The sequence below is a fragment of the Cebus imitator genome, unplaced genomic scaffold, assembly GCF_001604975.1.
Source record: "Cebus imitator isolate Cc_AM_T3 unplaced genomic scaffold, Cebus_imitator-1.0 Scaffold34, whole genome shotgun sequence".
Taxonomy (NCBI): Eukaryota; Metazoa; Chordata; class Mammalia; order Primates; family Cebidae; genus Cebus; species Cebus imitator.
The window spans coordinates 8385541-8400885 of NW_016107349.1; the positions used below are offsets into that span (position 1 = coordinate 8385541).

Consider the following 15345-nt stretch of genomic DNA (forward strand, 5'->3'; position numbering starts at 1 on the left):
TTATTTTGTGGATACAGTATCATCTTAACTATGTCTGAACATCCTAAGTAGAGGGATTTTTTTTTTTTTTTTCAAGGAATTCTCTCATGTTTCCTAATTAATGGAATCAGAGTCAGAGTTTATGCTTTTTTTCTTGCCCTTTCATTTGTGGGATTTTCTTTCAACAACATCAGCAGATAGTAGTTTCTAGTTTAAGGAAAGGTAATGCAGATGCTTACTTAGAGTTGTGCTGTGGGCTGAGCTTTTTCTGCAGGCAGGTTTATCCTTAAATGAAGCAGACAAGGAGCTGCATTTGGCCTTGCAGTTGTGGAGGAATTTCTTGGGGGAGCAGGTTGGTATGCTTACAGTCCTTCTATTTGTCTATTAAAAATATTTAAATTTTGTCTTTTAAATGTCTGTCTATGGCAATACCATCACAAACCTTTTTCTCTGCCTTTTGTCCTTCGTGGTTTTTGCTCATTGCTCCAGTCTCTCACAGTTGGATGACCCTTTGTTTCATCCAGATTCAAGGCTTGTTATGTCATCTCTGCACCATGACTGTCACATTCCAGCGCCAGCCTTGGACCTTGCTCTGAATTCCCAATTTCTGTTCGACCATTTTATATTTCTTCTTGGATATATGATAAATCATTTCAAACTTGTCCAAAACTCAACTATGAATTTTCTTCTCTAGTCTGTTCCTCCTGCAGTCTTCCTCATTTTAGTTTAATGGCAACTTCACCTTTCCAGCTTCTGGGACAGAAACCTGTTGCCATTCTTTCTTCGCTCTCTCCCCTTTCCTTCCTCTTCCCCCTCTGCCTCTGTCTCCCTCCTTTCCTTGTTCCAGCTGTTTACCTCTACCTCCAGATTTGTGGAATTCACCACCGTTTATCACTTCTGCCTCTACCACCCATCAAAGTCACTGTCTGGCCAGACGTGGTGGCTTATGCTTGTAATCCCAGCACTTTGGGAGGCCAAGGCCAGTGGATCACATGAGGTTAGGAGTTCAAGACCAGCCTCGTCAGCATGGTGCAACCCTGTCTCTTCTAAAAATAGAAATGTTAGCTGGGCATGATGGCATGTGACCATAGTCCCAGCTACTCGGGAGGCTGAGGTATAAGAATCACTTGAACCTGGGAGGCGGAGGTTACAGTGAGCTGAGATCATACCACTGCACTCCAGCCTTTGCACCACAGTGAAACTGTCTCAAAAAAAAAAAACAACAACAACAACAAAAAACAAAAGCAGTCACCATCTGTGATTTGCCTTGATTACTTGGTTATTGGAATAGTGTTCTTACAAGATATGCCTACTTTCAAACTTGCCTTCCTTCAGTCTGTTCCACATAGCAGGAGAGTGATCCTTTAAACTGTAAATTAGATCACACTACTCTACAGCTTAGAACCGCCCAGGGGCTCCCTGTCACACTGCAAGTCAAAGTCTTTTGCTGTCTCATCACTCACCTCCCTCCCTCTACTCTGGTTCCCTGTTCTTGCTGCTTCTGCACACTGGCCTGCTTGTCCTTCAGGACATTTGAAGAGGTGTGCATCTCAGATGCTTTTACCCTCTTCTGGGAATGTTTACTTCCCGATGTTCTCATGTCTCGTCCATGTGTCATCTTTGAGGCCTTCTCTGACCCTGTCTCCCTCCTTTTTAAAGCTTTATTTTTCTCCATAACATTTGTCACCATGAAATATATAGTTTATGTTTTTATAGTTTAGGTATTTTTTGTCCAGACTTAGGTCTTTACATGTCAACGTGAAATGTTTTAACATATGTTTATTTTGGGGCTCTTGATAGCTATATCCTTCTCCATCTCAACAGAATCCATCCTTTTTGAGCGGGGATTTGTGTGTTTGTTGTGTATGGATATTACTGAGTGCCCAGAGCAGTATCTGGCACACAGTAGCAGCAGCTTAGTCAGGGTTTGTTGTTTGAGTAGATGTCACTCCTGCCTTGCATCTAACCTGCAGTTTTCCCAGGGGCTCATTTGTGGTTTTGCCTGCTCTGCCTGACAGCCAGTATTTGTCCATATATTTTCTATTATCCAGAGATTGTTGACATTTCATCTGCTGTGACCACCTTGTAACCCCCATCTCTAAATCAGTGATCGGTTATATTTTTGAACTAACAATTTCTGTATAGCAGTCATTTTTAAATATGTATACCCAATATGTATAATTTATTTATGTACACATGCTATATTGGTATGAATGTTAGAAAAGATAAGAACAGAAATCCAAAGATCATAAGGTAGAGATGTAAATAGTAAGTTTTTAAATTCATTTTTATGGACTCTTCAGAAGGAGAGATTATAATTGTATGTACTTGATATATTGTGTTGGAGTGGAAGCACTGAAAGATTCTTAGTAAAGGGGTGATTTTATATTCCGAGAAAATGGAAAATCCCCTGCCTTCCTTAGAGGGAAGCATGCACTTAGAAGTTTGACGTGTATTGGTGTCGTCTTCTAGGTATTTCTTTTATCTGTGAACATGTGCACGCTTTATATATAAAGTGGAATTATACGTTTACTATGTACACACACACACGTACATATAAAGCAGGAATTAAACCACACAGAGCTCTCTGTGATGTGTTTTTTTGTTCCATTTAATGTATCAAGAGTCCTTGAGTATGGACCCAGGACCCAGACTGCCTATGGTGCAGACCCTGTAGTTTACTAGTTGACTTTAACCTTTCTGTGCCCCAGTTTCCTAATCTATAAATGAAGGATAACAGTAGCACTTACTTCAGAATTACTGGTAGAAGTGAATGTTAAAATACATAAACTTTCTCTGCTGATGAATATTTATATTGGAGTCTTAGGAAGGGTCCTTGCTTATTTTCCATTCTAAAGTTGGGCTGGACACAGTGGGCGTACAGGTGCCATCACACGGGCTCTTGTTTCTCTACGACCCGTTCTGTTAGACATCTTTCCTACTTTTTTGCTTGAGATTATTTGTCCTCTAGTGAGCCAGCTGGTTTGCAGATGGTACTTGGCTGAAAGTGTCTTGCTGTTAATAGTTACTATGGATGTCCTATGTCAGCTGGTTCTATTAAAAAAAAAAAAAAGTCTGTGAATCCAAATCCTTTTGAATTTTGAAAATTACTTTCTGTCTGGAATTTTGAAGACTGATTCATATAGTGGAGGACTGAATACAGATTTTTATTTTATAAATTCCAGCACTTAGCATGTTCTTGATTCTATTATTGTAAGTGACATCTATTTGACTACGAAACCAAAGACTACAATTCTTTATAAGGATTCCTCTTTTTTTTTTTTTTTTTTTTTTTTTTTTGAGACATAGAGTCTCACTCGGTCACCCAGACTGCAATGCAGTGGCGTGATCTCACTTACTGTAAGACCTGCCTCCCAGTTTCAAATGATTTTTATACCTCAGCCTCCCAAGTAGCTGGAATTACAGGTGCGTGCCACCAGGCCTGTCTAATTTTTGTATTTTTAGTAGAGACAGGGTTTCGCTGCATTGGCCAAGCTGGACTCCAACTCCTGACCTCAAGTGATCCACCTGCCTTGGCCTCCCAAACTGCTGGAATGACAGGTGTGAGCCACCGTGCCCAGCCAGGATTCTTTTAGAAGAGGCTGTAGTGAGCAGCATCTACCAGCTTGCATCCCTATATGTTTCATATCTTAAGTGTTTGCTTGGGGAGTAAACCAAAGTAAAAACGTCCTTTTCTCAAATTAAGGACATGGAAAGATTTACTATTCTTTTTTTTTGAGACAAAGTCTCACTCTGTTGCCCAGACTGGAGTGCAGTGGTACAATCTTAAGATCTCAGCTCACTGCAGCCTCCACCTCCCAGGTTCAAGCAATTCCCCTACCTCAGCCTCCCGAGTAACTGGGATGACAGGCCCACACCACCATGCCTGGCTAATTTTTGTGTTTTTAGTGGAGACGGGGTTTCACCAAGTTGGTCAGGCTGGTCTGGAACTCCTGACCTCATGATCCACCCACCTTAGCCTTCCAAAGTGCTGGGATTACAGGCATGAGCCACCTTGCCCAGCCTGGAAGTCTTTACTATACTTAAGATGGCAGTAGTCCCCAAGTTAATCTATGGATTCAACTCAGTCTCTTTAAATCCCTGGTTGCTTTTTTGTAGAAGTTGGCAAGCTGATCCTAAAATTCATATGGGAATAAAAAGGAACCTAGAATAGCCAAAATTATTGAAAAAGAATAACGTTAGCAAGGTTATGTTGCTCAATTTCAAAACTTAATACAAAGCTAGAGTAATCAAGACTGGTACTGGCATAAGGATGACCATTCAGACCCATGGAACAGATTTGAGAATCCAGAAATGAATGCATACTTTCATGACCAATTGATTTTTGGCAGCGGTGCTAAGAGTCTATTGACAAAAGAATAGGCTTTTCCACAGATGATGCTGGGATAACTGAATATCCACATGGAAAAGAATGAAGTTGGAACCTTATGTCATATACAAAAATTAACTCAAAATGGATCAAAAACCTAAATATATGATCTAAAACTATAAAACTTTTAGGGAAAAAAATAGATATGTCTTGGATTTGAGAATGATTTCTTCAATATGACACCAAAGCACAAGCAACCAAAGGAAAAAAAGATAAATCGAACTTCATCAAAATTTAATATTTTTGTGTTTCAAAAGATACTATCACAAAAACAAAGACAACCCACAAAATGGGAAGGAATATTTAAGAAACACCTATCTAATAATAGTCTAGTATTAAGCCAAGGTTGAGTTCTTATTTCTCCGTCCTTAAAGGTACACGATACTGTGTTAGTGAAGTTGAATTCCATTATTACCACATTTATCTTTAAAGATGTTTGTTTGCATCATGGGTCCAGTTACTTTCTCTGCCTTCTCCCTCCAAAGGATTTCTCAGTTTCAGTAATGTTATATACTAATTTCAAGGGGAACTACAACTCAAAACAATTCAGAAATCTGAAGCGTAAAAATTTATGGTTTAGTTGATGAAAGGGGAAAAATACATTTAATGCATATCATATTTAGGTGTAAAGCACTTGATGTTATATTGCTTAACGTCGTAGCTCTTCAGTGTTCTCATCACATGAAGTAAATAAAAGAAAATTCTTTGTGGGTCACATGTCTGTTTCAGCCAATCAGAAACCAGGATTATTTTGTATGTAATAATAGGTTTTGTTGGAAGAGGAGCTATATGTATGGTAGGACTTAGAGGATAGAGGGCCCTGCATGTTAGGGCTTCTTAGTTGTAGCGAAGAGGCAATTGGTCTGGTATGTTTAGCTTTTCACATTTACTTTTGAGATCTGACTCTGGAAATGTACAACCCTATCTTTTAGGTTATAGGTTAAGATGTTATTTGCTTTTAATACTTCTTAAGGTAGCAGCATTGATCACTGCTTTTACTTTTGATGAAATAACTTAATGAGCTGTGAAGAAAAAATTACCAGATTTTAAGGGAGAGAGAGAATTTTACGAAATGTCTTTGAGGTTTCTATCACCTTTAGGAGAATGTCTTCGAAGTTTCCATCACCACCTCTACCAGTTTTTCTTCCATCGGAGCCAGTGGACCTAGGTTCCGTAACAAGCTCCTCTTGTTCACTGAATGAGACAATATTTTCTCCCTTTTAAGGACAATAGCAGCTGATATCAATGAAATTAAAGGAATGAAAGCTCCTATTTTGACAGTGGAAGCAAATCTGTTTGGTCTAAATGTTAAGAGTGTCCCAGAATGAAGCAAAAATTTCATCTTTTGAGGTTAAAATGAGTGAATATTCAACAACATCTGAATACAGTAGACAATTTGAAGATCTTAAAGAAGAAGTTACTTAATCACAGTCAAGACCTACTGATATATAAAAATAATTGGTTTCCTTAGAAACGTTGAGAAAGGTAAACTCTTAATATACAATGTCTTCTAGGTACCCATCCTTTGATCTGTATCTTTCCACGTCTGTAGCTCTGATGTGGAGGGAGCAAGTTACAGAGAACTTGAATTTTTCATGGACCTTTAATGACAAATTTGGATTCTGCTTGATTTAACTTAGAATCCTAGAATTGATCAGAATTCCATCCTCTTTAACTGAACTCTCTAAAACGATGTTTTGAAAAGATAGATGAACCGCCGGGCGCGGTGGCTCAAGCCTGTAATCCCAGCACTTTGGGAGGCTGAGGCGGGTGGATCACGAGGTCAAGAGATCGAGACCATCCTGGTCAACATGGTGAAACCCCATCTCTACTAAAAATACAAAAACATTAGCTGGGCATGGTGGCGCATGCCTGTAATCCCAGCTACTGAGGAGGTTGAGGCAGGAGAATTGCCTGAACCCAGGAGGCGGAGGTTGCGGTGAGCCGAGATCGTGCCATTGCACTCCAGCCTGGGTAACAAGAGCGAAACTCCGTCTCAAAAAAAAAAAAAAAAAAAAAAAAAGATGAACCTAGAGCAATAAAGCAAAACTTGAAATGTGGAAGAATGGTCTTTCATGTATCTGTGTGAAGTTATTTTAAAATGCCTAATTCTTTCATCATCTACTATTTATGTGAAGTCCTGTTGCAGTATTTAGATTGAAAGAGCCTTCTTCCTGTAACCTTTTAGCTCAGTTCTCCAAGCTTCCCACAGGAATACAGCTTGACCTAAGTGACATCTTGGTTACAGTTCCTTAGAATGTGTGCTTTTTTCGGTAATAATTCTGGAAGGAATTCACATTTTTGGGATGCACCAATAAAATGTCATATGCCATATGTTTTAAAAGAAATCAACTGATAAAATTTCAAATTGGTTATATCTTTTAAAATTTAAAAACCCCTTTTAATGAAATGTGTTTGGTGGGAGATTGCCCACTTGTCTTCGCACTGTGTAAGCAAAGCCTGTCCTTGTGAAGCCACCTGCAATGGATGTACCAAAAATTAGGATGTGGGCATCTTAATAAGATTTCAGTATTTGCAGCCCTGTCAATTACATCCCTTTGTGCACTGTAGTGCAGTACCTAATAATGAGCAAGTGAGCATCTGATGTCTGCTAATGACATTCTCCCATCCTCAAGGACCTTAACATCAAATGGAAGAAAGATAAAATCACTTTTTTGACCTTATTTTGTGCAGACTGCTGAGCATATTATTATTAGAAATTGTGAACCTAATATTAGGAATTAATGTTATGAACCTGTTTTAGAAGAAATAAGTAGTTGAACATCTTTTCTTGTGGGAGAGCCAAACAGTTACTATCATGCTTCCTGACATCTGGTGTGGACTCCACAGCTGAGTGTCTTGTTTTCTTAGCGTGCATTGAAGCCCATAGTTTGTCTTTTAGGAAGTTTATATTTAGATGATTCTAGAGTGTTTTGTTTTGCTATTTGTTACCTTCAAAGGTCATGGGTGAGTGAGTCGTGATGGTAAGAGCCCAGGTGATGGAGGGAGGTGCTTGCCATCTTTATTTTGCAGTTGGCTGTGATGTGAGCTGCTGGGCCACAAGGTGCCTCTCCCTGGATTTTCCACCCTTTTACCACCTTTATTTTCCCCACAGAATTCAAATCCAGGAAAACTGATATCCCCACAGAGGGAGAACCAGGAGTGTCTTACATTGGCACTTTTAGTTTAACCCTGAGTTCAGCCTTTTTTGTCTTACAGGATATTCTTTGGTCCATAAATAGTATAAAATTTCGTTGCTGAAGTTTTAAGTTACTTTTAAGACTTTCAGTTAAGAACCCAGAAGGATTGATTTTTGGGAACCACATGCTCGTATTGTCTGTGTTGTAAGCTTAGTGAAGTTTTAAAATTTATATTCTAGGAACTCAACAGAGGCAATTATTATCCCGACTACAAATTGACCCAGTAATGGCAGAAACTCTGCAGATCAGTCAAGGTTGGTAATGTTTATAGTTGTACTATAATCTAGCAGTTTCAGTTGCCATTTCCGTTTCTTACACCCCGTTTAATGTATCTCATTATCTCTTAGATCCTGCCCTAAGATGTTATATTTAGATCTGTGAAAATATTTTAGGGCCAGGAGATAAGATCTGCGTTTTCTTCATGTTATGTAGTGTTTAAATTTTTTGCCTCATTGGAAAGCTTTATTCCTTTCACGCCATTGCACGTGTGTCCCTAGCACTGTTGGCTGTCACTCTCCTGCTGTCAGGAATGACTTGAGTTTCTGACTTGTCCTCCTATTCCACCCAGCCTTTGCCATTGCCGTGCCTGGCTTTTGTATCCTCTTTTTCACCTGGTTAGCCTTATCTTCCTGTACTTCACTTTGGAATCTTATCACCAGGGCCACACCTGGAACTTGTTCTAGAGCCGCTTTAGTTTATCTGTTTCCCCTCCTCTTCCCACAGACACACATGCCAAGGGCTACTTCAGGACTGGAGCTGACACCTTCGTTGTTATTGTCTCTGTCCTCAGTGCCCAGCCCCTCGCAGATGCATGTTCAGTGTCTTAAGAATGACTGCAGGATAAACACAGGCAACCATTAGAGACCCAGAATCGTCTCAGTCCTGTTTCCCCTGAGTCTGTCCTTTGTGGGATGCTCTGGTCCCTTGACCCCTCCCAGTTAGTCCCTTCCTAGATTTTCTTTCCCTTCAGTCAGGACTCCACAGTGAGTCACTTTGTTCCTGACCCTTCCCAAGGTTTCCACCTCAGAAAGTGTGCTATATACCTTCTCAAGGGTCAGCCTCCACTACAGCCCAGATCCCACTGGATTGGTGAGCACTGGCATGTGACTGCACCCCTCCAACTTCATCCTCTGCCGCTTCTCTTCTGTCTGTAGAGGTGTTCAGACATTGCTCTCTCATCTCCCAGCAGTCTGTCCTGCCTCCTACACAGGAGGCTTTGAAAAGGTTGGCAGCCAAGGTCTGTGTGTGGGATCCACTTCACCAGCTCTCCTGCATGTTTTCTTTTCTGTTTCTTTGTGCCTTTCATTGTATCCATAGTGCACGCAGCTTGAAACATCAAGTAGTTCTGTGATGCTTATGAATGACTGCAGTCCTTAGCTCCTATCACATTTTTTATTCTAAGAGCCCTTTGTTTCCTCATATTCTATTACTTTTTAAAAAACATACTGATTTTGTTTTATGTATGCAATACTTTTTGTTATTTCTCTGAGGATATGAAGGGTTGTTTTGATATTCTTCCCCCTCCCTGCTTGGTCTTGTTTTCTATAAGTGGTCTGTTTTGGTTGTCTTTTATGCTGGAGGTTTCTCTGATGTTTGGGGATCCTAGGTGGTCTTACATTTAAAGAGTGGAGCACTCAGAAGCTCACTGGTACTCTGGGTTCATGAGTTGGGGCATAGGGTTCTTTGACTTTTTGAGAATAGATCCTGTGTTGGACAGTGATTTCTCCTGCCTGTCTAGTTTGTGGGCACCCTGATGGCACTGCCTTTAAGTCTTTCCTCTCAGGCTGGTCAGCTTCTCCAGTAAAAGGTTTTTTCAAATAATAGCCTGGTAGTTAGAGTTCTGGGAGCTTAAGTAGGGATAGAAGGCTGGGGGAGGCATCTCAACATTAATTATTATGTAATGTTTACATAACCGTTCACCACCATTGTCAGTTCAGTACTTCTTTCATCATGGCTAGTGTCTCTTGGTCCAGGGATTCTGTTGTTACCCTCTGAAGAGTCTAAAGCTCCACTTTCTCCAAGGGAGAATGCATGCAATGGGTAAAGTTTCATCGGGAAATCTAATTGCCTTTAGAAATTTTTTAACAGTGTACACCCAGTTGATTTTGTTGTAGCATCTTTCTGGCAGAGACCCTGATTACTTCATCCATAGGCCTCTTCTATGAGAATCTACAGGAAAGCACATCGCCCGTCATCCCAGGTGTCTTCAGTGTGGAGATCGGGATTGGTGTGGCAAGGACCAAAACCAAGAAAACAGTGGCCAGGCGTGGTGGCTCATGCCTGTAATCCCAGCACTTTGGGAGGCCAAGGTGGGCAGATCACTTCAGGTCAGGAGTTCAAGACCAGCCTGGCCAACATGGCAAAATCTGATCTCTACTAAAAAATAGAAAAATCAGCCAAGCATGTAATCCCAGATACTCGGGAGGCTGAGGCAGGAGCATCACTTGAACCCAGGAGATGGAGGCTGCAGTGAGCTGAGCTCACACCACTGCACTCCAGCCTGGGCAACAGAGCAAGACTGTCTCAAAGAAAACAGTTACCTGGAATTAGAGTTGAAGAACTAACTGCTTCTCAGAGGGATACCGCCAACACCTCTTTTTTGCCTGTCATCTCTCTCATTTCTTCTCAAGGTCCGTTTTACTGCCAGTTCCTCAGCCTTTGGAGAATCTTGTGTTCTGAATAGGATTGCTTCATTATTGCCTTAGAATTCAGCTCTTACAGATCCCTTTAGTTCCTAATCATCTGTTTTCCACTTTCAAAATTTCTTTGTACACTTACTTTCTTAGTGAGTTTTTAAAACGTAAAACCCTTATTGACATTTTTGTGGGCTTTCAGGAAGGAACAAAAAGTAAATGCGTGGACTCAGCCTGTGGTCTTTTACTCAGAAGATGTTACTTACTCAGTTTGTCTGGTCTCCATGTGACCCAGGCTGCTGACTTTCAGCTTGCAGAGAGGTGTGTGGGAGGGATAGGTCTGCTGTTGGTGCACAGCTTCCTCAACCCTGGAGTGTGTTACACTTGGCTTCCCATACTTTCTCTAAGCTTTGACCTTTTGGCTTCCAGGACTTCACTGTCTCTATTCTTCTCCTTCCCTTTCATTCTCATGTATCAGCTCCTCTCCTCCACTCCTCCTCAAAAGGTTAGCTTTGCTCTCCCCCACCTTCGGCATTATTTTCATCTCTTCTGTGTTCACCCAACCTGTAAACTTGCAGAACTCGTTCATCTTAAAAAGTGCAGGGTGGTGGTAAGGAGTGAAGCTGCCCCCTGGACCATTGTTTGGGCCCGTCTTTGATAGTGGTGAAACCTTGGCGAATCATTTAATAACTTGGAGCTGCAAATGGTCATCTATAACATGGGAGGAAAACTACTTTTTTTAGGCATTGAGTGAGGATTCAATGAAAAATGGCTACCTAAGTATGTTAAACACTCTTCTGTCACGTTCAGTTTAACTTGGCGTCTTCTGTACCTCCACCTACAGGTCAAATCTGAATTTTCTACTTCCTCTTAAACATGGAGAGTCACTTTAAATAAATCTCCTATTGAAATGTATCTTCGTCCTCTTTAACTTTGCTCTTTTTCCTTTCCTAAGTTTCTCTCCCAGCTTTCTTTTCCACCTGTGTCCTTTTACCATCTGTACTCCCCTTACTGGGGAAGGCGGGTGTGCCCCTTCCCAAGATGGAGTATGTCTTCTCTTCCTCTCAACTATATGGGACCAGGACAGATGGCAGAGAACCTTCTCATTCAGAGCCTCACCCTCTCTCCCGGCAACAACAGGTCAAGGACTCTGGTTCTTTCTTAACACTGTCTGTTTTTCTAAAAACCAATTTGATCAGGTCACTTCCCTACTTAGGAACCTCTCTTGATTTCTTTTTTCTTTTTTTGGTTTGAGATGGGGTCTCCCTCTGTCACTCATGCTGGAGTGCAGTGGCACAATCATGCTCATTGTAGCCTCGACCTCCTGGGACCAAGCGCTTCTCCCACCTTAGCTTCCCAAGTACCAGGTAGCTGGGACTACAAGCATGTGCTGCCACACCCGGCTAATTTTTTTTTTTTTTTTGCTGGTTGATGCGAAGTCTCACTATGTTGCCCACGCTGGTCTCAAAACTCCTGGGCTTGTGGAATCCTTGTGCCATGGCCTCCCAAAATGCTGGGATTATAGATGTGAGCCACCACACCAGGCCTCTTGATTTCTTACTATGTAGAGACCAGAATCCAGAGTCACTGAGGCATAGAAGAACCTTTATTATATATGTCAGCCTTCCTTGCCATGCACCGCTGAGCCCACCACACACACCCTTCCAGACATTCCACATTATAGCCTTTCTCAGATACCTTAGGCCTTGTGAAAGTCCCTTTCCTTCTACATGTGTTTTCTTCTGCCTCAAGTGCTGCGTTTGTGTCTCCGACTCTCTCTTCTCGTTTATTCCTGCTCGTTCCTTTACTGCCAACTTCAGATGTTCCTCCTTGGTAAGCTTGTCTTTGGTTCTTGGCTGGAGTGGACTGCTCTGTATTCTTAGCACCTTGTTGGCGTTCCTTTTGGGTCATGCTGTTCTGAAATTGTACATGTGTCTATTTTTCTTTTTTTCTTGTGTACCTAGCTCAGTTCTTTTAGTTGTTCAGTAAATACTCAGTGAATGAATGTGAATGAATTATCTTGTGAATTTTGGTCTCTAAGCTTTAAAAGAAATGTATTAACTTCAGTCTGTTGATGGCATATTGATAGGTCATCCATATCCATTCTGGGTTGTAGGTCTTGGCATATTTTATAAAATAGCCTTAAGCATGTTGTACATGATGTGAGCTTATGGGTTTTGCATTCAAGGCCCGCGTTTTTCTTGATACGCATGTGTAAGTGCCCATTCATCTTTCAGTTCCCTTTAAAAGTCCTCGGACTGCAACCAGTTGGAAATTATGCCACTTGAATTCTTTTTATCAGGACGTGATTCTTAGCTGTATGTGGTACTGTGTGAGGTGAACAAACCAGATTTTTGAAAAGTGGTTCAGTAGTCTATTACAATTGTAGGGAGCCTTACGACTCAGATTCTCCAGGTTTTTAGGAAAGACTGTTGTACTTTAAGGGTATATTGTTAATACCTCATTAGATGCCTCACCTGAGAACCTTTCTCTGCTCTAGGTAGGGAGTGTTAATCAGAATCACTTCTACTGTGCCCTGGAGGAAAGGGCTCTTTGAGTTCTTTGAAAACATGTTTGGAATAGAATTACAGCCCTATTTTCCTGAGTGGAACCAGTTGTGATTTTCCTTTGAAATAATTTGAATATATAAAAGATTGACGTTCTTCTCACGTGTATGATGATGGGAATGCAAGGTATATTCAAAAGTAAACATTTGTGGCCAATTTTTTTGGCTCAGATTACTATGACATGGAATCCATGGTCCATGCAGACACAAGATCATTTATTCTGAAGAAGCCAAAGCTGTCTGAGGAAATAGTAGTGGCACCAAACCAAGAGTCGGGGATGAAGACTGCAGATTCCCTTCGGGTACTTTCAGGACACCTTATGCAGACACGGTAGATGGTTTCTTTTTCTTGTGTAGTTAATCTGTGTGATTAGATAGTACAGGTTAACCGTTCATTTGCAGTTTCCCTCCTCCCTGCCCCAGCCCCTAGTGTAGAATGCTTTCAGTGATTCAGTAGCTAGCCTATGAATAGTTAGCCAAATTCAGTTTTCAAGAATTCCAGTTCATCTTTCTTGTTCAGAAATCCATTAACCCACAAAATAGAGCTCAGTGTATGATTTAACTGTATTAAGATTCTTTTCTTTATGCAAATCCAGGAAATGCTAGTTTAAAAGCCAACTGACCATAATCAGGAAATCTAAAGGGAGTTGGCGGATCAGGTTTGGGTGATTTTTTTTTTTTCCTTAGAAAATTGACTGATTCTATAAAAGAACAGACATACAGATAATGAATTAGCGTAAATGCTGCTGGCCCTTGTGTTCTGAACATTGATGCTAATTTTTTGGTTTATTTCCATGTTGACCCTATGAGGATCAAATGGGTAATGGGGTCAGGCTTGAGGGGAGATTGTCCTTAGTAAGTGCAGGCCGGAGGGTCACTGGTGATGATGCCACTGTGACTTGCCTTGGTCATTGTGTATTAGTAGGGAACCCCCCAGTGCTGCACCTGGAAGCCTTACCTGGTCTTTTTTTATTGAACCAAACACTAAGCAAGGGAGTGATAGTTCTACTGAAGAGCACTTGAGGGGGCTCAGCGTTTTGTGTTTGTTTCCCTAATTCTATGGTATTTTTTATCTGTCTGGCAGAGATCTTGTACAACCAGATAAACCTGCAAGTCCCAAGTTTATAGTGACGCTGGATGGTGTCCCCAGCCCCCCAGGATACATGTCAGATCAAGAGGAGGACATGTGCTTTGAAGGAATGAAACCCGTAAACCAAACTGCAGCCTCAAACAAGGGACTCAGAGGTCTCCTCCACCCACAGCAGTTGCACTTGCTGAGCAGGCAGCTTGAGGACCCAAATGGTAGCTTTTCCAACGGTGTGTTGAGAGCTCAGATTTTCAGGGTGCTGTCATTGTCAAGGGAATCTTTGACTTGTTTCTCTGCCTTGAATGAATATTGGTTAAAGGCCTTGCTTTTATTTATATTCAGTAATGGCCTTTTTTCTTCTTTCAGACAAAACCACCAATTATATTTCAGACTCTCTTTTTTCTGTGTCTGTTTCATAGGTGGGCTGTTACTCCAGTGCAAAAATGGAGTTCAGCCATGGAACCTAAGGGTCCCCTTCCTTATGCTGGCTAAAGGGTGGACCATCATTCTTGATGCCTTGTTTACCTTTTTATTTTCCTCAGAAACTGTACTGCCACTTTGCCCTTTTATTGGTAATAGTCTCTTGTAATTAACTTGAGAGAAAAATTTAGATTTGCTGCTATTTCTACCTCAGTGAAATTTCTTTGAAAGGAGTTTCTCACTTACTCTGTCAGGATACTTCTTGGAACTGTTTAAATTAATGTTGGAGAGTAATATTTAGCAGAACTCAGATGAACTTAATTCAGATAGCACCACGCTTTTAGGCAGGTGACAGTTTATCACTGCTTCTTCTCTCACTGGGTATCAGTGGCAACACTGATCATTTTCATTCACGATAGAGAACGATAATTATGTTCCTCATATCCTCTAAAATTTTCAGAAACACCTCTTCATTGGCAGGAGGGATAATTACTGAATCTTAAAAGTGTACAGATTCAGTTGAAGAACAGTAATGGATTTTGAAACATTTCCTTGATTAGTCCTCTTGGAAGATATTTCTATGAAAATGTATTGACTGCCTTTTTAGATCACTAAAAATAGACTTCAGAGGGAGATCATATGTTAGTGGAGCAGTAACACTTAGCTTTATTTTAACTGGATGTGTTTCCTGTGGACCAGTGATGTGGTGTTGTGCTTTTGATTAGTGGAGGGAGTTGAAAATCTGACCTTATCAACAGGAAGAAAAACTTGAAAATAGTAAAAGCTGCAGTAATCAGGCAGTACAGATTTCTTGACTCTGTATGTTTTGTCTAAAGAGAAAACTCCAGTGTTTTCACAACTCTTGATTTTTCAATATGGTAGTTTAATTTTTTGGTCTGCGAGGATCTGATTTCATTTTAAATGTAGATGTCCATATGAGGCTTTATGGGGGGTATACATGTAGCAGCAGTGACACTGTAAATAACACGTTAGTAAACATTCTTGCCAGTGCCATGGCCATTGTGCCGACAGCTGTGATGAGTGCTGAGCCTCCTTTCCATTGCTTTGAC

General features: G+C 40.9%; 1 protein-coding gene across 1 annotated transcript in view; it reads left to right on the plus strand.

The window, feature by feature from the left end:
* The window catches only part of ZC3H14 (zinc finger CCCH-type containing 14), a 49460-nt gene that overhangs the window by 25124 nt on the left and 8991 nt on the right, over window positions 1-15345 (plus strand). The window contains exons 8-10 of the mRNA XM_037737119.1: window positions 7749-7823; window positions 12940-13099; window positions 13853-14085. Coding sequence (XP_037593047.1) covers window positions 7749-7823; window positions 12940-13099; window positions 13853-14085 — 468 coding nt within the window. The remainder of the gene's footprint in view (window positions 1-7748; window positions 7824-12939; window positions 13100-13852; window positions 14086-15345) is intronic.